The sequence below is a fragment of the Meles meles genome, chromosome 18 (genome assembly GCF_922984935.1).
Source record: "Meles meles chromosome 18, mMelMel3.1 paternal haplotype, whole genome shotgun sequence".
Classification (NCBI taxonomy): domain Eukaryota; kingdom Metazoa; phylum Chordata; class Mammalia; order Carnivora; family Mustelidae; genus Meles; species Meles meles.
The window spans coordinates 46,283,031-46,305,251 of NC_060083.1; the positions used below are offsets into that span (position 1 = coordinate 46,283,031).

The window sequence follows — 22,221 nt, forward strand, 5'->3', positions numbered from 1 at the left end:
ACACGTGCGGCCTTTATGGAACCCCCGTGTGTCAGAACACTCAATCTAGCAGACATGGAGCATTTATTGCGCTGAGACCTGTAGCCATATTCGGCCTCATTCACAGGCATTTAAATTTATCATGGAAACAACAAGGTCCAATTGTATTATATTTATAGAGTAGGCTATTAATACTAAGACAGGAAAGAAAAGGCTATAAAAGTCAGGATATATCAGAACAGAGGAAAGATCCCAAGCGCAGAACAGATCATCCAAAAATACTGCAGGTTAATATTCTCTACGCTCCTAAGAAAGTTAAAATTACTTTCTTTAAGGCTATGAATAGAGATTACAATTATAAAGCAGCACTTTGGAGGCATCATTATTTATAATGAAAATGGGAAGGTGGAAGGAAGGGGAAGGAGAGAGACACCCCTGTATATTCTCAATGGTTCATCCTAAACCCTCCACAGATTTTCTACTTACATCTTGGTCATAGCGTTTCCTGATTTCCGGGTGAGTCTGCTCTATTAAGCAATCTACAAAACACGTCTGAAAGGGAGGAGAAGGTTAAGATCTGCCAAACACAAAGGAAAATCTACTCTACCCTTCTCTCAGTGCCCAATACACCACATAATTTAGGGATAAGGAGAGGAAGAAGTGAGCAAGGAGGATTATGGGACAGCAAGGGATTAACACTGAAGCCACAGGATTATTTTCAAATGAAAGATGAAATCTTTCTTGGACAAGCATTCCCCCAGGAAATGAAAACTTATAAAATCAGAGTACGGCTCAATTTCCCCTCTTCTGTCCAGATGTAGACACAAGGCTGGAAGTGGCTTAGAAACAGGCTCCATCTGCTGCTCAGGAAAAGCTAGAATTTCACAGCAGTTTTCACACTAGGCATGGAGGCCCCCTCCCGCCCACACACCCAGAGTCAGGAGGTCCAGCATCGTGGCCTCAAACCCCAACCTGTGACTCTGAGGGCTGAAAAAATGAGCAGGAACAAAGAGAAATCCTGTTCCAAGTAGCTGAAAGTTCTCTCACCTTGCCGTGGTGGAGATGGCCACAGAGGGTCACATTTCTGATGAGTTCCGAGTTATCCATCAGATCTGCCAAGAAACTGAAAGGAGATAGGAAAAGAGAAAAGGGCTTTGGCAAAAGCTTCCAAATGCAAAGTGGTGCAAAGGTGTTTCAGGTATCTTGTCAGGAACAACTTTCAGACCAACTGGAGAATGCTCAGAGGCAGACATGAATTTCTGTATCTACATGAATTTCTGTATCTACACAGGTCTGGCTTTGGAAAAGGAACAGACTTATGTAACACAACCCACGAAATGAGATTTCAAAAGCAAGCAAGAAGAAAAGCAAAAAAAAAAAGACCAGCAGGCATGCATGCACATACACAAGCCTGGTTCCTTTCAAAATCCTCAGGTTAGACTTGTTCCATTTATGCATCTACTCTATTAATGCAAAGGGGACTTAAAAGTTTCTCTCTCTTTTTTAAAAGATGTAAAAAATTTTAGAGATAGAGATAGACTGTGGGGGGGTATGGTGAGGAGCAGAGAGAGAGGGACAAGCAGACTCTGTGCTAAGCACAGAGTCTGATGTGGGGCCTGATCCCGTGACTCTAAGATCACGACCTGAGCCGAAACCAAGAGTGGGACGCTAAGCTCCCCCCAGGTGCTTCAGCTTCTTTCAAAATTGCCCTCAGAGCTAGTTAACGAAACTTTTCAGAAAATTCCACCTCATTAATGATGCTGAGGAGTTCCAGCTTGATGAAAACCAGCACTTTCTTGCTTACCACCCACATTAACTCACGGCAAGTCGCCTTCAGAGGACTTTGGCTCTTTGAAACATCAAGCCCACTTTCAAAGATTTGAGATTTTACAAAATCACTATTGAGAACACAAGGGAATCTGAAGCAAATTCTAAAGATAACTGAAAAGCTGTTTTGAAATGGCTGAACGTTGGTAGGCGAGCTGAGCATTTGGAAGGGACCCCACTCTTCTGGACAAATTAGATGTCAATATGTTTAAAAAAAAAAAAAGAAATTTCATTATCTGATAATGAGTCCCAAGTACTTTAATATATGAGGACTTACAAGTGCATTGCATCAATGAAAATATTTTCAGAAAGCCTGTGGCATGAAGTCTAAAGCCCTCTCCACATGAATCCACCTACCTGTGCCCTCATCTCCAAAATAAAGAGTTGTTATATTCCCCCAACGCTAAGCGATCCTACCACGTCAAAATAGGTTCTGGTGGCCCCAACACTGACAATTACAATCCACCGTTCTGCCTCAAAGGCCAGACTCTTTTACCCAACTAAAGGGTTGGAAGAGAAAAGGCTGAGATCTGAATGAGAGCCAAGAGAAAAGTTAAGATAGGCTTAACTTGGGGCGCCTGGGTGGCTCAGTGGATTAAGCTGCTGCCTTCGGCTCAGGTCATGATCTCAAGGTCCTGGGATCGAGCCCCGCATCGGGCTCTCTGCTCCGCGGGGAGCCTGCTTCCTCCTCTCTCTCTGCCTCTCTCTCTGCCTGCGTCTCTGCCTACTTGTGATCTCTCTCTGTCAAATAAATAAATAAAATCTTAAAAAAAAAAAAAAGATGCTTAACTTTTCCAGCAACCATGCATGCTCAAGGAAAATTCTGGCAAATTGTAGGAGAGGATCTTTGCTTTTTCAGTTCACTAGGTACTTCAACCACACACCACATCCCACCTCCACAGAAAAATGAACCCACACTATTTGTGCAGAGAGGCAGAGAGACATGAAAACTTACTCCATTTCATACACCGTGACAGGTAATGTCTGCTCCATCAGAGTGAATTTCTTGGTTTTCACTGGCTTAATAATAGGTTCTGGGGGGAAAAGAGTAGTGATGTGAAGGTTGGCATAAAGTAAAAATACACAATTCCATTCCATTAAACTGAGCTTTCCTTTTTTTTTTTTAATTTATTTACTTATTTGACAGAGACAGAGAGAATACGCAGAGGAAACTGAGGAAAAAGGAAAAAGAGAATCTCAAGCAGACTCCCCGTCGAGCATGGAGCCTGATGCAGGGCTTGATCTCACAACCCTGAGGCCATGATCTGAGCCAAAAGCAAGAGTCAGACGCTCAACAGACGAGGTCACCCAGGCACCCCTAGACTGAGCTTTCATAATGTATATGTGACATTAATTTGTTATTTTCAAGGACTACTCATTGGTTGAAACAAGTTCTGGAAATGCTGTTCGGCACAAGACAGTGAAGGATCTGGAACTGTGGACTGAGAGATTTGGACTTCACTTTGTGGAAGAAGGGAGAGGGACTGGATATAGGCTGAGGTTAATGTCAGTTCAAAACCTCTCCTCCCATTTATAAAATCTCACCGCTTCCCAGAAAGTCAATGAAAAGGATAAAAGAAGTAGAAAATCGGCACTATGAGGACTGGTTAAAGGAGTTAGGATTATTTCAATGGAAAAACAGTCTCACCAGAGGGAGAACTTAAAAACAGTCTTGAAGTTGGGGCATTGGGTGGCTCAGTGGGTTAAGTGTCGAACTCTTGATCTCAGCTCAGGTCTTAATCTCGGGTTCGTAAGCTCAAGCCCCTTGTTGGGTTCCACCCTGGGCATGGAGCCTACATAAAAAAAACACGGGATGCCTCGGTGGCTCAGTCAGTGAAGAGTCTGCCTTCGGCTCAGGTCATGATCCGAGAGTCCGGGGATCAAGTCCCACATTGGGCTACCTGCTCAGTGGGAAGCCTGCTTCTCCCTCTGCCTGCCGCTCCCCCTGCTTGTGCTTTTTCTCTGACAAAGAAATAAATAAAATCTTTAAAAATAAATAAATAAATACTAAAAATGAAACAAAAATCAAAGACCCCCCCCCCAAAAAAAAAGACTTTAAGCACCTAAACAGATATTTAGTAAATAAAAAAGTAACTCCCATTTGCGTCGTAATAAGCTACGAGTTGTACTGAATATTAAAACAGGGTGAAAGGAAGCTCAGTCCAGAAGCAGTACCAGAAAGTAGTAGAGAGAAACGAATCAGTTCATTCACTGACCAATCAACACTGCCGACGGCCATGACCTCAAGTTCTAGATTCCCTCATCTCTCCCAGCCCGCTGCCTCCTGACTCACCGGTGAGAGGCTGGGTGTCTTCCTCCTGAACGATGGTCTCTACTTCAGGGCCGTACACCTCCTCGGCCGTGGGATAGTACTTCTTGTCCTCGTGCAGCACCACCTCCATTCCTGGGTGGTCCTCGTCATGGTCTCCTACGTCATCCTCATCGTCATCATCATCCATCTAAGAGCAACAGAGGGGACGAGGTCAGGAGAGGTGCGTGCCCTCCCTTCTCGGTGACTGTGTTGTACGAGTTAAGAGCAATGGCTCCTCAGGTTGGAGAGCTTCTTATTTTGAGTTCTGGGCCAAAGAATCAGCAGGGCAGGTCCTGCTCTTGCGTGGTCCTTCACGGTAAGCCATGGCTACCGCCAGCAATCCTGCTCCAAGCCAGTCCCTTCTTTAAATGTGGGTCACCACTCACAAGTGGATTGAGATTGGAGAAAAGAAATGGCTTATCATAGCATCATAGCATATCCTTTTTTTTTTTTTTAAAGATTCTATTTAGCCCTTTGACATATAGAGAGGCAGAGAGATAGTGAGAGACAGAGCATGAGCAGAGGGAGAAGCTGGCTCACCACTGAGCAGGGAGCCCAAAGCAGGCCTTGATCACAGGACCCTGAGATCACGACCCAAGCTAAACGCAGACGCTCAACCGACTGAGCCACCCAGGTGCCCCGAATGAATTCTTTCTACATATTCCTGCCCCTGTTGAATACTTGCAGTAACATGGCATTCACTCACAAGATGGCACATTTCCCCGTGGGAAAGCACAGCTGGAAAGCAGGTCTTTATAAAGGACTTTAAAACACCTCCTTATAAGTGAACCATAGTCATAAGCAACACTGAACGAAGCTATGCCCTCTTCTGCCAAAGAGTCCTTTGAATAATTAAAAGTGGCTACTACACCACCTTTTATGTTCTAAAACATCCTGTTTTTTTCATTTATTCAACAAATACATATATATATTTTTTTAAGATTTTATTTGACAGTGAGAAAGAGAAAGTGAGAGCAGGAAAATGGGCAGGGGGAGTGGGAGAGGGAAAGCAGGCTTCTTGCTGAGCACAGAGCCCGATGTGGGGCTCGATCCCAGCACCCCAGGATCATGACCTGAGCCGAAGGCAGAGGCTTAATGACTGAGCCACCCAGGCACCCCTCAACAAATACCATTAAAAAAAAAAAAAAAAAAAAAGACTTATTTATTTATTTTTAGAGAGCAAGCAAGAGTGAGCTAGCAGGGGGAGGAGCAGAGAGAAGGTGAGGGAGAGTCTGAAGCAGATTCCATGTGAAGGCTGACACGGGGCTCGATCTCACAACCGAGATCACTTGTGAGATCATGACGTGAGCCAAAACCAAGAGTTAGAGCTTAACGGACTGCGACACCCAGGGGTCCCTCAACAAATACTTACCGGGCACTTACTACGTCCCAGGCACTGCTCTGGTATTGATAATACAGCAATGGAAAAAAAAAGGTGATGACATTTGAGTAAAACTAAGAAACGGGCGCCTGGGTGGCTCAATGGGTTAAGCCGCTGCCTTCAGCTCAGGTCATGATCTCGGGGTCCTGGGATCGAGCCCCGCATCGGGCTCTCTGCTCAGTGGGGAGCCTGCTTCTCTCTCTCTCTCTGCCTGCCTCTCTGCCTACCTATGATCTCTGTTTGTCAAATAAATAAATAAAATCTTAAAAAAAAAAAAACTCTGAAGAAAGAGAGAAAGCTCTACAAGTGGCTGAGGAAGAACATTCTAGTTGACTGGAACAATTGCAAAGGACCTGGGCCAGGAGGATTAGCAAGGAAGCCAGGATGGGGAGAAGAGCAGAGAAACGTGAGTCCTTAGCGAACAGAACGCATTTGATGGGTGAGTTCACCGGGAGCGAGTGTACTGAGAAGAGAGGTATGGGGAACAGAGTCTTTGGGGTCTGCTGACACTCAAGAGGTCAGGGAGATGAGGAGGCAGCAGAAGCAAAGATGATGAAGGAACGGGCCAGGGAGAAGGAAAACCAGGGGGTTCATGGAAGCTGATGGAAGAGGGGATTTTAAGGAGGGAGTGATCAGGCAGGTCAGACCCTGCGGACAGGTCAAGTAAGATGAGGACAGGGCCTGGGGCCGAGGTTACTGGTGATGCTGACAAGAGCAGGTGCTGTGGAACGGGAGAGGCAAAGGACAAAAATGGGTTTGAGAGGATGTGGAGACAGTAAGTATCAAAAACTGTTTTGAGGGGCGCCTGGGTGGCTCAGTGGATTAAGCCGCTGCCTTCGGCTCAGGTCATGATCTCAGGGTCCTGGGATCGAGCCCCGCATCGGGCTCTCTGCTCCGCAGGTGAGCCTGCTTCCTCCTCCCTCTCTCTCTGCCTACTTGTGATCTCTCTGTCAAATAAATAAATAAAACTTAAAAAAAAAAAAAAAAAAACTGTTTTGAGTGTGCTACAGGAGGAAGCAGGGCGATGGGAAGGGGGATTTGGGATGAGCTCAGAGAAATACCGACACGCCCGTATGCAGACGGGGATGGTCTAGCAGAGGGAAAACTGACACAGGAGCGGGGGAACTGCCGGGGTGAGTGTCTGGTGCGGGTGAGGAGGGATGGGACCTAATTTCTGGTAGATAAAAACATAAACAGATCATCCCTATGAACAGGAGGGGAGACAGATGGCACAGATGTAGGGAGGCGGGTGGAGGTACTGGTGGGAGCCCATTTTCCTTCACACAAATCCCAGCATGTCAACTGCTTTCTTAAAAAGAACAGAAAACCCTCCAGTGGTGTGCTGACCACCACTACCTCCTCCCGTCCTTACGCTCTTCTTCAATGAACACGGCCTGACATTATAGTAGTTCCTGGCTTAGCCCTACATATCCCACTGGTGGGGGCCCCAAAACAGCTATCAAGCCAGTTTCTTCCTGCCCCATACTGCTGAATGCATTTTGCAATTAATGGTAGGATTTTATGCAATAACTTCCAACTACCTGTAATTACTTCTAGCTAAGTGTCCTGTCGGTAAGCCAAACGTGACAAGTCTAAAATAAAACTATGTAAGCATCTTTCTCTCCTTTCTGTCTGTTAATAACCAGTGTTCTGCTAATTATCCCACCCACCCCAATTTCTCCCCTCCAACTCCAAAGCTGTGCAGCCTTCCACTGTGATGAGCTCCTGGCCTCCTGACCCTCCCTTCACTAAAGAAAGGGTCCCAGCATCTTGCTTTGATCATGTCACCCCTTCCTCCACGTTCTCCAGCCAAGGCCTTCCAGGGTCTGGTCCCTCCTCTTGAGCTGTCCCCCAGGGACCAACTGCTTTGGCAATTGGGAGGAGAAATCTTTTCCTCTTAACATACTACTCTGGGCACTGCATGCCTTTCGAGAATGTCCTTCCTTCTCTCCTGTCTCCATTATCAAAATCCTGTGCATCTATTTACTTGTATATGCTTCAATAAAAAAATGTTTACAGGGGCACCTGTGTGGCTTAGTAAGTTGGGCTCTGCCTTTGGCTCAAGTCATGATCTCAGGGTCCTGGGATCAAGCCCCACGTTGAGCTCTCCACTCAGCAGTGAGTCTGCTTCTCCCTCTCCCTCTGTGATCTCTCTCGCTTTTCTCTCCCTCAAATAAACAAAATTTAAAAAAAATTTTTTTTTTTTTAAGATTTTTTTATTTATTTATTTGACAGAGAGAGAGATCACAAGTAGGCAGATAGGCAGGCAGAGAGAGAGGAGGAGGCAGGCAGAGAGAGAGGAGGAAGCAGGCTCCCCGCGGAGCAGAGAGCCCGACGCGGGGCTCGATCCCAGGACCCTGAGACCATGACCTGAGCCGAAGGCAGCGGCTTAATCCACTGAGCCACCCAGGCGCCCCAAAAAAAAATTTTTTTAAAAGAAAATCCGTGCACCCTGTGTGGACTGGGAGGCTATAGGAACTCCCATTCTGCCAGGAGGAGTATGGACTGGTGCTGGTAAGCTGAGGCGCCATCTGACCGCACTTCGTAAAAAACGCTTGATTAACTATAAACACATTAAACATGGACACGATGCTGTGATTAGCAACTCTGCTTTTGTGAATAGAACTCAAAGACGTTTTCATGTGATGCAGGAGGGACATATCTGCAAATATCCATCAACTGCAGTGTTATTTGTCGTGAGGGAAGGCGACCGTGGTGGCAGGTCACCCTGTGCCCATCGCTGAGAGAGTACCACACACCAGGGATGACCGAGCAGCAGTCAGATGCCAGACCAGACAGACACGCGGCACCAGAGATGGACCCTAAACCGCATCACTTGCCAGGGCTGGGAGGCAAAGGTGAGAAGCGGAATGAGGCAGACAAGCCGACCCCTTACACTACTTGTATCAACAACACGACCGTTCACTTTTGGTAGCTCATCCACGCAAAAAGACACACACACACACACGCTACAACAGTAATTCGTGAGCGAGAAATACAAAGGCATCAATAAGTTCACTACACAAGAGCAGAGCCCGGCACAAGCGACATTGCTGAGGAGCACAGGAACCGGAGCGGGATGAACTCAACACTCGGTACTGCGGTGAAAACGTTCGCACAGGGCCTAAGCAGTCCTTTTCCTTTACAGGGTTATGTTTTTTGCCAGCTTTAGTAAAACAGAATTCACATGCCACACAATTCACCCATTTTCAAGGCACGATTCAGTGGTTTTTAGTATATTCCGAACTGTGCAGCCATCGCCACGATGTCAGGCTGTCACCCTAAAAAGAAATCCTGTACCCTTTGGCCATCACTCCCCAATTCCATGCCCCAAAACAAAGACAACCACTAATCACTCACTCCACTTCCTCTCCCTGCAGATGTCTACTCAGTCTTCAGCTGCCCTAGGAATGTCACTTCCTCAAGATACTTTCTCGGTCACATCAGCCGAGAATGATTCCCCTCTTATTAGCTATTACTACAGTACTAAGTTAAAATGATCTGAATGGGGCACCTGGCTGGCTCAGCTGGTGGAGCACACAACTCTTGCCTTAGGATTTTGAGTCCCACGTTGGGTGTGGAAATTACTTAAAAATAAAATCTTGGGGCACCTGGGTGGCTCAGTGGGTTAAGTCTCTGCCTTCCGCTCGGTTCATGATCTCAGGGTCCTGGGATTGAGCCCTGCATCAGGCTCTCTGCTCAGCAGGGAGCTGCTTCCCCCTCTCCCTCTGCCTGCCTTTCTGCCTACTTGTGATCTCTCTCTGTCAAATAAATAAAATCTTAAAAAAAAATAAAATAAAATCTTTAAAAAACATAATAAAGTAAGATAAAATAATCTAAATGGTACTTGTCCTTCTCTGCCTTATACTTAAATTTTTTTTGTACGTCATCTCCCCTGGTGAGCAGTACGTTCCTGGAGGGCGGAGATAGTGCCTTGGCTCTCAGTATCGTGATTCCTTGGATATAGGGATTACACATGTGATTGCAAATATTTATTTATTTATTTTTAAAGATTTTATTTATTTATTTGGCAGAGAGAGAGAGATCTCAAGCAGGCGGAGAGGCAGGCAGGCAGAGAGAGGAGGAAGGAGGCTCCCCACTGAGCAGAGAGCCCAATGTGGGGCTCCATCCCAGGACCCTGGGATCATGACCTTAGCCAAAGACAGAGGCTTTAATCCACTGAGCCACCCAGGTGCCCCGATTACAAATATTTAATGAATGAATTTATTTATTTATTTAGCCTGGAATTCAAGTATGTTGAGATCACTTTGAATTTAGAGTTTCTTTTTTTTTTTTTTTTTTTTTTTTTTTTTTTTTTTTTTTTTTAAATTATTTATTTATTTATTTATTTGACAGAGAGAGAGATCACAAGTAGGCAGAGAGGCAGGCAGAGAGAGAGGAGGAAGCAGGCTCCCTGCGGAGCAGAGAGCCCGATGCGGGGCTCGATCCCAGGACCCTGAGATCATGACCCGAGCCGAAGGCAGCGGCTTAATCCACTGAGCCACCCAGGCGCCCCGAATTTAGAGTTTCTTATCCAATGTATTAAGTTATGTCATGTGTGAATTTTTTTTTCCAATATTTTATTTATTTGACAGAGAGAAATCACAGCTAGGCAGAGAGGCAGGCAGAGAGAGAGGAGGAAGCAGGCTCCCTGCGGAGCAGAGAGCCCGATGTGGGGCTCGATTCCAGGACCCTGGGATCATGACCTGAGCCAAAGGCAGAGGCTTTAACCCACTGAGCCACACAGGCACCCCTGAATTTTTTTTTTTAAGATTTTATTTATTTGAGAGAGATCACAAGCAGTCAGAGAGGCAGGCAGAGAGAGAGGGAGAGGAGGAAGCAGGACCCTGCAGAGCAGAGAACCCGATGTGGAGCTCAATCCCAGGACCCTGGGATCATGACCTGAGTTGAAGGCAGAGGCTTTAACCCACTGAGCCACCCAAGCACCCCATCATGTGTGAATTTTATAAACTCCCCTATCTTCACCTAAGCCATTGATTAAAAGGTTGAAAAGAGGGGCTTCTGGGTGGCTCAGTGGGTTAAGCCGCTGCCTTCGGCTCAGGTCATGATCTCAGGGTCTTGGGATCGAGTCCCGCATCGGTCTCTCTGCTCAGCAGCAAGCCTCCTTCCCCCTCTCTCTCTCTGCCTGCCTCTCTGTCTACTTGTGATCTCTCTCTGTCAAATGAATAAATAAAATCTTAAAAAAAAAAAAGGTTGAAAAGAATGGAATCAAGCATGGATGACTGGGGCATGTCACCTCTGGTGATGATCCATTAATCAACACTCTTTGGGTCTCACAGTTCTATCAGCTGTGACCTCTCCTAACTTTACTATGACCCAACCCATATTCTTTTCACAGGGACATCGTGAGTTACAGTGATTACCTTAGGAAAAGTGAACTGGAATAAGGACCAAGAAGACTTTCTATCTATTAGAACTGCATGAAAAGTATTTACAAATTGCTTGTAAAATGAAAACTACCTCTTTAAAATATTTTCAAAAAGAAAAACCTGGTTTATAAAAAGAATTAAAAACTTTAAATACCTTGCTCAAATCAATATATATAATACCCACAGCATACCCTTGACCTGTATCTCAATCTAGCAATCATATTGAGAAAATCATTTTTATAAAACTCATATGAGCTTCCTGAGTTCAACAATCATTTGTTTTAAAATTCCTTCCATCATTTTTACCGTGGATATACATTACACATACTAGTTGGTGTTTCTTTCTTTTTTAATATTTTATTTATTTATTTGACAAAGAGAGACACAGCAAGAGAGGGAACATGAGCAAGGGGAGTGGGAGAGGGAAAAGTAGGCCTCTGGCTAAGCAGGGAGCCCGATGTGGGGCTTGATCGCAGGACCCTGGGATCAGGACCTGAGCTGAAGGCAGATGCTTAACAACTGAGCCACCCAGGCGCCCCACTAGTCAGTAGTTCCTGGAAAAGCAGTGCTGTATCTCCATCTTTGAAAAGTAGAAAAGTTGCCTAATTCACTTGCTAGCACTACAGCCATTCCCCAGTTTACTAAAGATGACCACAATGGCTCTCTCGGCTTACCTCTGCCAGGTCTCCCCTACCACGCCGACCCAGGAAATAATTCACCTGGGCATGAAGACTTGAACACACCTAAAGCTTCAAGATGTTCTCTTTTTACCTCACCTTCAATTTTCTTCTTCCAATGTTTATTCTATTTTTTCTATTTGAAGGACATTTTCCCTAAAGGAGCAGACAGCAGCCAGGACTTTGGTTCTGCCTTCCTGCCGTCCTATTAGTATTACACCTCCACTGATCAGCAGTGGGCCCGTCTACTTCTTGTTCATCTTGTTCTGAACACTGCTAACCTCGGATGTCTTCTGCAAGCCTCAGACCACTCTGGACTCATCCTCCATAGCTCTCCCGAAGGGAGTCGTGAGAATCTGTACCATCCTCCCCCTCTTTTTTTTTTAATGAGAGAGAGAGAGACAGTGTGAGCATGAGTAAGGAGGGGCAGAGGGAGAAGCAGACTCCCCACTGAGCAGGAAGCTGGATGCAGGTCCATCCCAGAACCCTGGGATCATGACCTGAGCTGAAGGTAAACGGTTAAGCGACTGAGCCACCCAGGCACCCCTCTATCTTCCCTTTCTATTGCTTTTATTCACCTTTCAAAACCTAAGCTTATGAGGAAGTTGTCAGTGCAGCTGCACTTGGAAAAACAGACTCCCTTTTCTAAGTTGGTATTACTCATAACTGTCAAAAAGAACTTCAGGTAAATGGAAGGAGAGCTATTACCGTGAACCAGAGCTTGTATTATAAAAACACCTGGGGGTGCCTGGGTGGGTCAGTCGCTAAGCATCTGCCTTCAGCTCAGGTCATGATCCCAGGGTCCTGCATGTGATCGAGCCCCACACTGGGCCCACTGCTCTGCAGAAAACCTGCTTTACCCCCTCCCACTCTCCATGCTTGTGCTCCCTCTCTCGCTGTGTCTCCCTCTGTCAAATAAACAAAATCTTTAAAATATAAAAAAATAAAAAAAAACCCAAACAAACCCACCCCATGCATGAAACTACCTTATATCCTCTTTTGGACCTTTAGTAGCTAAGCTTTGTAGGGGCAGAATAAGACCCCAACAAGTCATATATTTAAGAAGTGCAATGTGAGAGATGTACACAGGATATTAAGGGAGAACAGAGGATACAGTGTCTTTTTAATTTTTTTTTTTTTAAAGAGAGAGATGAAAACAGCAATATATTTGTTTTACCTCATCAAGATCTTTGGTCTCTCTGCCCAATTCATCATCATCTTCATCAGAATCAAGCTCTGGCCCAATATAATTCCCAAACTCATCATACAAGTCGGTATCCATGATGCTAAAATTCAAGGAAAAGAAGCGTTAGATTCCGGCGAGGTAACCAAGGCCTCCACAACTCGGCCCCACATTTCTAACCTTATGGTTGACCATATCCCTTCAACATATCTCCTTTCCAGTTAGATCAACCTACTGGCAGCTCCTCCCAAAGCTCTGTACTTTACTGTCCTCATCGTTCTACCTGTTTACATTCTCTTCTCCCACTCTTACATAATACTAAAAAAAAATTTTTTTTAAAAAGATCTTATTTATTTATTTGACAGACAGAGATCACAAGTAGGCAGAAAGGCAGGCAGAGAGAGGAAGGGAAGCAGGCTCCCCGCCGAGCAGACAGCCCAATGTGGGACTCGATCCCAGGACACTGGGATCATGATCTGAGCCAAAGGCAGAGGCTTTAACCAACTGAGCCACCCAGGCGCCCCCTAAAAAAATTTTTAACTTAATACCAGAAAGTTGCAAAGTACCACAAATATTTTTCTTTTTCCTAAATGACTCAAGGATAAGTTGCTGACACAGTGCTTCATCACCTCCTAATACTTGAATGCAGGAGATGGCAAACTATGGCCTGGGGCCAACATGGCCTGCTGCCTGTTTTCACACAGCCCCCAAGCTAGAAATGCCTTTTACATTTTTAAATAGTTGAAAAATATCAAAAGAATATTTCATGATATGTGCAAATTATATAAAATTCAAATTTCAGCGTCTAAAAAAATGGCTTTATTGGAACACAGCCAGGCTCATTCATTTATAATGTCTGTGGCTGCTTTCACACTGTAACAGCAAAGTTGAGTAGTTGTAACTGAGACCATATGGCCACAAAGCCTAAAATATTTACTATCTGGCCCTTGATAGAAAGTTTGCCAACCCCTGCTTTAGTGTGAGTCCTACAAACCAGGACATTTTCCCACATAACCACAATATGACAATCAAAATCAGAAAATTAATAGTGACACGTTACTACCACCTAATCCACAGACCTCCATTATTAGAACAAACTTCTTTCTTCCTTTTTTTTTAAAGTAAGCTCTGCACACCCAGTGTGGAGCCCAACACGTGGCTTGAACTCATGACCCTGATATCAAGACCTGAGCTGAGATCAAGAGTTGGACACTTAACCGACAGAGTCACCTAGGTGTCCTTAGAACAAACTGTTCTAATAATGCCCTGCACAGCAAGGGTTCCAATCCAGGATCACATGTTTGCATTTAACGGTCAGGTGTTTAGTCTCCTGCACTCAGGAACAGCTCCTCAGTCTCTCTTTTGACTTTTACGACCTGACACTTTTGAAGATTACAGGCGACTGATTTTTGTAAAATATCCCTTAACTTGGGTATGTCTGTTTCCTCATGATTGGAGTCAGGTTTTGCATTTTGGGCAGGGATATCTCAGAAGTAATGCGGTCTTCTTTTCAGTACATCTCCTATCAGATGGTACATGATTTTAATCTGTCCCATTAGTGGTGATGTTAATTAAAGTACTTGATTATGGTAGTATCTGCCAGGCTTTTCCAATATAGTTATTTGTTTTCTCTTTGTAATTCTTAAGTATTCTGTGGGTTTTCTCCACTTCAATTACTGAAATTCTATCCAAAGTAAAAATTCAAATGCCACCTCCTTCAAGCTTTTCTAGATCCTCATTTTCTCAACCTTTCATACCTTAATCAGCATTTGATTCTGCCTTGAATGGCAGTTAACTACTAATTACCCTCCCCAACAACCGTACCGTTTATAAGTAATAAACAGCAAACCAGAGGTGGTGTAAGGGTTAGGGCTCTGGGGTTGAAAGGCCTAGACTGGAATCCTAAGTTTGTCACTTATGCAAGGTACTTTCAGGTTAATTACTTCACTTCTCCAAATCTATTTCCCCAACTGGAAAACGGAGTGAGCGATCCCCCCTGCATAAAGTTTTCAGACTTAAACAAAACAGTCTGTGTAAACAACTTATCACAGTCCTCAGCTCAGTAAGTGTCAGCAAGCATTATTTTCTGGCCCTTCTTGAATAAAGGAACCCTGTGTTCCTTGTGCCTTCCTGCCAATGCTCAACACAGCACCTTGCATAAGCAGGAACTGGATGTTACCTGAACAGAATATTTAATTTTGAGATAGCGGTATCTATCCAAGTAAAGGACTAGCTCCAGGGCCTTGTAATGAAATGTAAATTATAATGGAAACTTTCATATCCATAGGGATTCTTTTTATTTCCCAAGAGCCATCACATCTGTGCTCATTTCATTCTTCCAAGATCCACGAAGTGCCTGCACACATTTTTATAAAAGGCTGCTCGTAGCAAATCAAGCTCATTTCTGCTCCAGGGCCACTGCACTTGAAATTCTTTTCTGAAATGCTCTTCCCTTGGATATTTATACCTTGTTCTATCGTTTCACTCAGGTCCCTACTAAAATGTCACTTCTGAGAATGTCACCATAAAACGGCCCTCCCCTCACACTCTCCAACCCCCCACTTTAACGGTTTTATTATTACTTTATTGGTAGTAGTACTAGTCCCTCGCTCACATATATCTATTCACGTTACTTTCACTATCATCTCCCCAACTACAATTTAAGTAAAGGATTTTTTTTTTCCTCTTAGAACTGTGCTGGCACAAAACGAAACCTCGATAAGTTTTTGTTGAATGAGTGAATGGCTCCTACAAGGCACAGAGAAGATAGCTGACTTGCCCACAGTTGCACAAAACTAGTCACCAAACCTCACTGCAGCTTCCCGCTATAACACCGGCTCTCAAACGAATACACAGTAAGGACGGAGGGAGCTTAGTAGAGAAGGGGTGAAGGCACAGATGGAAGAGGGAGTAAGACAACGACCCCTGTCCAGCGAAGGGATTTTATGGATGGTCGACAGTGAGGGAACCCTGGAATCGAGATATGTGCTGGGGGTGGTGGTTGGGGTGGGGGGGGGAGTCTTTCATTCGCTTTCCCGCTCCACGTTTCAGTTTACCCATCCGTAACGTGAAAGGGGACAGAAAACCTACAACGTCTTTTCCAGATCTGACATTATTTAATTTCCCATCCCACCAGGAGCAACTTTCTCCCGCCGCTGACCCGCGCCCCCTCACCTGCGGGCCTGCTCAGCCTAAAGCTCCAAGTACGCCGCTGGAGACCGTGCTTCCGCCACACGCCGCCGCGCCGCTGCGCCCGCCGTCAGGAAGGACCCCGAAGACGCTGCCGTCGCGTTTCTGCCCCGAGGACTGCCCTCTGCCTGAGGACCAGTTGGGAGGAATTCCAACCACGGATCCAGACACCGGCGACGTGGGGTCGTGGGCCCTCAAACCAAGGCGTGGACTGCTCCAAAAAGACCGAGGCCTTAGGAGGCAAGAATCTGGTCAGGCGCTTCGGAGCCACCCTGAAAGGGGGCCTTCGGGACGATCACGTGGTCAGACTGTTTGAGCAGTTGCTGAGCAACCACAGCTGCTGGGCCTGGTCTACGCTGAGCTGTGCTGTTCTCGTCTAAGTATTCCTAAAGAAAGCAAGGAAACCTAGGCCCGAGGACCTGGGGTGCAGTGCTGGGGGGCGGAAGGGTTAGTTGCTCTCTCTCTTCAATCTGGGGAGGGCACAGAACTGGACAGGAGCCGGGACACCCGAGTTCAGTTCCTGGCCTGCCCCGCCCCTTTCACGGTGTTCGTTTACCCACGCCGGGGTGGAGGGAAAAGGAATGGGGTTGGTCTCAGACCTCCTGCTTCCCTGCCCTACGGCTGGCCACAAACCCTAGCTCAGCGCGCCGAAGTAAATGCCAGAGCCCTCACTAGCACTCATACGATGATTTCCCTGTAGAACGGATCAATCAGCCTCACATACGTAGAGGGCGCAGAAGTACAGTGGCAGAACTAAAGAGGTTGCTCAAGAACCTACAGACCTGTGATCCAGACCTGGTCTGGACTGAGGGATTTGGGAACGGAGATCCCCCCTCCTCTGCCACTTTTGCTTGACTTCCTACTCAGTCATTGCATCTGGTTTGGGTGAGAAGTATCTTTCCCCATTGAAAACACTGCATGATGGGTGAAATTTTATCCCTGGGCTCAGGAGTATACTTCACAATAGTTCTGCTTTTGTGGGAGGTCCTCTGTCACTCGGTATGGAGTGAGCCCATATGGAAGAGTGAAGGGACTGAATTCTGAATCCAAATGTGTCCTCAGCAGAAGCACCAAAATTAAAATACTTCTGGAGGCAGAGAACAAAATTAAGACAGGGCTCCAAACTGAAAGTCAGAACTCTATTCTATTTTCAGTGGCAAGTCTTAAGCAAGTCCTCACTGTGCAACAACTCAGCTCCTCTCTGTAAAGTAGAGGACTAGATTGTTTTAACACCCTTCAAGATAAGTAGAAAGTTATCCAGAGCACTTTGGGGTCATTCTGTTTGCTAGCAGAGAATACAGACGCATCCTCCTCCCCCGATATTGATCCTCCACTGATGTCCATTCCCTTTGCCTTCCTAGAAACAGGCCATGGAAAGGAATGACATCATTGACTTCAAGGCTTTGGAGAAAGAGCTACAGGCTGCACTCACTGCTGACGAGAAATACAAACGCGAGAATGCTGCCAAATTACGGGCCGTGGAACAGAGGGTGGCTTCCTATGAGGAGTTCAGGTTGGTGTAATGCAATTTTTCTTTTTTTCAGCTTAATGCAGTTTTTCTCAGACCCTCCTGTTTTGATGAACTGTAGTGGATAAGAGCATGTGCTTTCAAGTCAGATAATCTGGGGCTCCGTCCTGGCTCTACCTGTGTGGTCTCATGCAAGTTGTTTAACATCTCTGAGCCTCTATTCCTCATCTGTAAAAGAGAGCGACTATTGTTACTGTTGAGTAAATTGTTACATGTAAGATGTTGAGCACAGTGTCTGGCACATGGGAGGCGCTCAAAATGGTCAGCCATTGTTGCCGTCACTCTTGCTGTCCTATTGGCTTGCTGGAAGTTTCACCTCTAAGATGCAAAGTGCAGCCACCTCACAGCCACGCCCATTTCATAGCATGAAGTCTATCCTCCGATCTCTTTCCTTTGCCCACAGAGGGATTGTCCTTGCATCACATCTGAAGCCACTGGAGCGGAAGGACAAGATAGGAGGGAAGAGGACTGTGGCCTGGAACTGTCGTGCTACTCAGAGAGAGACCTCTCAGGATGAGGCCACTGAAGTCTCCCAGGTAGGGGAGGCCCAGCCTCCTCAGCCCAGTAGGATCCTCTGCCCTAAACCTCCAATCCTTTTTTCTTACAACACACACGTCTTCCTTCTTTCTCACGTTAAGCCAACAGAGGCAGGTTAATGCCTCCAATCCCAGAGAGAAAAGCAACCAGCAGATGGTGAGGGTGAGTTAAACTGGGTGGAACAAGTCAGAAAAATGGGCTAGGCTGGTCTTCTTCACTCAGACTTTGCTTGCACTCCCGGATCAGATTTAAGGTGCTCTGCCCTCACGTTATATGGTATATAGTGTAATCCTCTGTGTCAGTGTTGGGAGAGAGGCCCAGTCTGCCAGATTTTAAAAAAATATATTTATTTATTTATTTGACAGACAGAGATCACAAGTAGGCAGAGGGGTGGGGGGGGAAGCAGGCTCCCCTCCAAGCAGAGAGCCTGGTGCAGGGCTCGATCCCAGGACCCTGAGACCATGACCTGAGCCGAAAGCAGAGGCTTAACCCACTGAGCCAGCCAGGCGCCCTGCCCGTCAGATTTTTAACACTCCCCTTGAATTCCTTTTTCTCTTTCTGAAGCTTCCAATCATCCCCTCTGCCCAGCTCAGAGTAAAGCCTGACTTACTCTCACAGAGCAGGACTATGTTCACGTTCATCAGTGGAAAATCCTGGTGCAACTGAGATTCTCAAATCGTGGCCTGGGTTCCTTGGGACCCCCTCCCTTGCTGTCCCTTCCCAGTTCCCTGATCTGAAAACCAGGCCCACAGCTTACTCAGGGCTCAGAGAGCAACGCTACAGCTAAGACAAAAACCCACAGGCTCCGCTCACTGTCACTCTCTCAGTGCCGCAAAGCAGCTGGAAGAGCTTGGGACTTTCTTTTCCTTCCTTGTGATCCAGGAGAAAACACTTTTCCAGCCTGAGACCTCCGCAGACTTCTACCGTGATTGGCGTCGGCACTTGCGGAGCGGGCCAGAGCGCTATGAGGCCCTGCTGCAGCTCGGAGGTCCAAAGCTGGGTCACCTCTTCCAGACGGACGTGGGGTTTGGACTTCTAGGGGAGCTGCTGGTGGCACTGGCTGATCAGGTGAGGCCAGTCGACCGGTTGGTGGTGTTAGGGATCCTGCGCAGCCTCGCTGGCACTGGGCGCTTCGCCCTGAACCTGAGCCTGCTGAGCCCCACGGAGAGAGAGCGCTGCAGAGGCCTGTTTCAGAAGCTGCAGACCACGAGTGCTCCCAGGCCCACAATGGAGGGGCTCAGCCAGAAGGAGCGGGGTCTGGAGGAGCAGCCTGGTGAGCTCCAGGAGGAGGAGAGGCTCCTGCAGGAGCTGCGAGCGCTGTACCAGGTGGATTGACAGGGCCAGTTACCTGCAGAGGCCCCCAGTGACCACTGGAGGCATTTTTTTGCTTGTTGTCCTGGGGGCTGCTCAGGACTGTAACGAGTGCCCACACCTAATTCCCTTCTCAACTTGGAATTTACAGAGGATATGCAGGAATCGATTCTTCCCCACTTCTCCAGCCACCTTGGTGGCTCAGTATTCTGATCTATGTAGAGCAGCAGGATGGTCAAAGGCCCAAGAACTTGAAAGAGGTTTGCTTCCCACCCTTAGAGTCTGCCAAGCCTCTAGCCTGCAGTCCTGAGAGATGAGTGTGTGCCCAAACAAATGCTGGCTATACCAGTTAAATCCTCTACTTGAAAAGAAAAGAAAATCATCAATCTTCCGTGGTAAACAAATACTGATCTCCATAGCTCTTAACAAGAATACCCCAAATCAATGAATGGGACATTTAATCAGCAAATAATCAAATGCTACCTCACTGAGGTCCAGTATTTTCCTCGGGGGGTGAATTCCTATGTAGGCTGGGCCTGGGAAAGCCCCAGGCCATCAGCTTGGGTCAGGCCAGCCTCCCAGTCTTCAGATGGCCAGACGTGCAGGCAGGTGGGTCTTCTTCAACTCCTGGATTACCCAAAGGGAAGACCTTTCCACCAAGCAAGCAGGCAGGGCCTGAAGCAGGAAGGTGAGAGATTTGCCTGTTCTAGCACCTGTGCCCTTGCTCCTCATTCCGGTTTCCCCTGACCCATTCTTGAGTGTGCGCCAGTGTTCTAGAAAGGGGAGAGAGGGCCAGGTTCTAGAATGGTCTTTCCCTCAAGATCGCATCTAGAACACGAGAAGGGCATCTTGTACATCAGCTGGGAATAAACTTGCCTTGCCTTTGACCGCTTCCCCGGCAGATTCTTACTCCTCTCCTGGCTGCTCAGTCCTTTCTCCTAGAGACTGCCCGCTCCTGGCAGGGATTTCTAGAAGCCCCGTAGGCCTTGAGGGCCTTGGTTTTGCCCCGCCCCCTCTGACTTTTGCCTCTTGTGGGCATGAACCTTGCCCACACCACTGTGCTCCTGTGGGTGTGGGGGAGCCTCCAGGCCTTCGAAATTGTGGAGAAGGAGAATATTTTCCAGCAGACCCCCTGCCCAGCCTTTCTGATGTTCGACAACGCAGCCTACCTGGCAGACATGAGCTTTGAGCTTCCTTGCCGCTGCAAGCCCGAGGAGGTGTCCACCGTGGTCTGGTACTACCAGAAGCACCTGGGCAGCGACCACACCAGAGTGCTCACGGACTTCGACGGGCGGGTGCTGACGGAGGAGTCCCAGGTGCGCGTGGGCAGCGACATGCTGGTTCGCTTCAGCATCCGCATGTTCAGCCTGCTGGTTTTCCGGGCGCAGCCCGAGGACTCGGGCTTGTATTTCTGCGGCACCCGCAAGGGGGACTACTTTTATGCCTACGACGTGGACGTCCAAAGTGGGGAGGGCATGGTGGCCACCTTCAAGGACCAGGGCCAGGAGCCATTCGCAGACGAGCACCGCGGGAACCTGCACATCTTCACCACCTTCTGGGAGTGGACCCCGTGTGACCGCTGTGGAGTGCGAGGGGAGCAGTGGCGGATTGGCCTCTGCTACCTGCAGAGCCCGGACCTGTCCCCACGCTACCGCAGGACCCTGCCCGACGTGGTGTCCTGTGGCTCGCAGGCTGTGCCCCAGAAGCTTCGGGCTCAGGCCAGGGAGCACACCCCCGAGCTCCTGGTGCAGAGCTGCGTGGTGCCCTGTGAGAAGAAGGAGGTTCGTGAGGGCATGGTGGCCATCCTCAGCTATGTGTCCAAGGTGGGCAGCCGGCCCTGGCTGCCTCAGGTGCCCATCCAGTTCCACCAGCAGAGACTGGGCCAAGGACTCATTATTTCCTGTCCCGGGGCCCGGCCAGAGCACGCCGTGGCCTGGGACAAGGACCGCCAGTACTTCTACCGCACGCAGTACCTGCGAGGTGTCAACCGGTCCATGCGGGTGTTCATCGACCACGGCAACCACCTCCACATCCGCTTCACCCAGCTCAGTGACCGGGGCATCTACTACTGCTGGCGGCAGGGCGTGAGGGTCGCCGGCTTGCGGCTGGGTGTCACAGCCCGAGGCCAGCACCGGGCCTCGTTCTCGGACCCCGAGACTCGCTCCGCTGTGCAGCTCACCCTGATAGGCTACCTGGTCATCACGGCCGTCTTTGTCACCATTCACCTCTGTCGCTGCTGCTGTTACGTATCTCGCTGTTGGCCCAACTACTCCCTCTAGGTCCCCTCCTCTTTCCCCGCTTGGAAGACCAGTTGTGCTCAGATGTGTGTGTTAAGCGATCCCGGATGCCTCTGGCTGGTCTGTGTGGCAAGGGTATGTGTGTGTGTGTGTGTGTGTGTGTGTGTGTGTGTAAATCTGTTAGTTACAACCTGCTCCTGGCAGGTGGAGAAGCCTGAGGCAGACGAGAGACGGGGGACGGAGGCCAGTATGGAAGGAGCCAGAGCGTGCCTCTTCCAACTTCATGCTCCGAGAAGGAAGAAGTGAAGCTGATATTTATCAAGTGGCCTTTTTGATGTTGGAACAGTGTTTGGGGTGCTTTTATTTCCTGCCTTGGAGGATTGCTGAGTGGTCGCTGGTTGAATTGGGGGCAGCAGGGAGAGGAAGAGGGAGTGGGGAAGCCTAGAATATGTCCTCATCTCTGGAACGGCAGGTTTGGGAATAAAGGCAAAGACCAGAACAAGGAAAACAGGTGAGAAAAGTGGAAGTCAAAGTCAGGGCTTTCCCCAGGGCTGGGAGGTGAGTGAGAAGAGGGGCCGAGTGGAGGGCACTGGGGTGCCATGTGAAGCAGGGTTGGAGTTGGGATCTGTCCTGTGGCTGCCGCTGGGGGGTTTGGGGTCCTGAGACGATCA

The 22,221-nt window shown here is 47.7% G+C and overlaps 3 protein-coding genes across 3 annotated transcripts in view; 2 read left to right on the forward strand and 1 right to left on the reverse strand.

Annotated features, from left to right (window-relative positions):
* Positions 1–16,009, reverse strand: part of EFTUD2 (elongation factor Tu GTP binding domain containing 2) — a 41,741-nt gene extending 25,732 nt beyond the window's left edge. Inside the window, exons 1-6 of the mRNA XM_045985634.1 lie at positions 15,923–16,009; positions 12,743–12,851; positions 4,100–4,265; positions 2,762–2,840; positions 1,027–1,102; positions 466–531 (exon numbers count right to left, since the gene is read on the reverse strand). Of these exons, the coding sequence (XP_045841590.1) occupies positions 466–531; positions 1,027–1,102; positions 2,762–2,840; positions 4,100–4,265; positions 12,743–12,847 (492 nt within the window). The 5' untranslated portion in view covers positions 12,848–12,851; positions 15,923–16,009. The remainder of the gene's footprint in view (positions 1–465; positions 532–1,026; positions 1,103–2,761; positions 2,841–4,099; positions 4,266–12,742; positions 12,852–15,922) is intronic.
* Positions 16,010–16,299: 290 nt separating this feature from the next.
* On the forward strand, positions 16,300–20,323 carry CCDC103 (coiled-coil domain containing 103). Its single transcript, XM_045985467.1, has 4 exons — positions 16,300–16,384; positions 17,299–17,450; positions 17,869–18,001; positions 18,885–20,323. The coding sequence occupies exons 2-4, from the start codon at positions 17,308–17,310 to the stop codon at positions 19,335–19,337; spliced, it is 729 nt and encodes a 242-aa protein (XP_045841423.1). The 5' UTR covers positions 16,300–16,384; positions 17,299–17,307; the 3' UTR covers positions 19,338–20,323.
* An 8-nt stretch (positions 20,324–20,331) lies between these two features.
* Positions 20,332–21,660, forward strand: FAM187A (family with sequence similarity 187 member A). The gene has a single exon (XM_045985466.1). It carries the CDS (start codon positions 20,351–20,353, stop codon positions 21,590–21,592), a length of 1,242 nt encoding a protein of 413 aa, XP_045841422.1. The 5' UTR covers positions 20,332–20,350; the 3' UTR covers positions 21,593–21,660.
* The last annotated feature ends 561 nt before the right edge of the window (positions 21,661–22,221 follow it).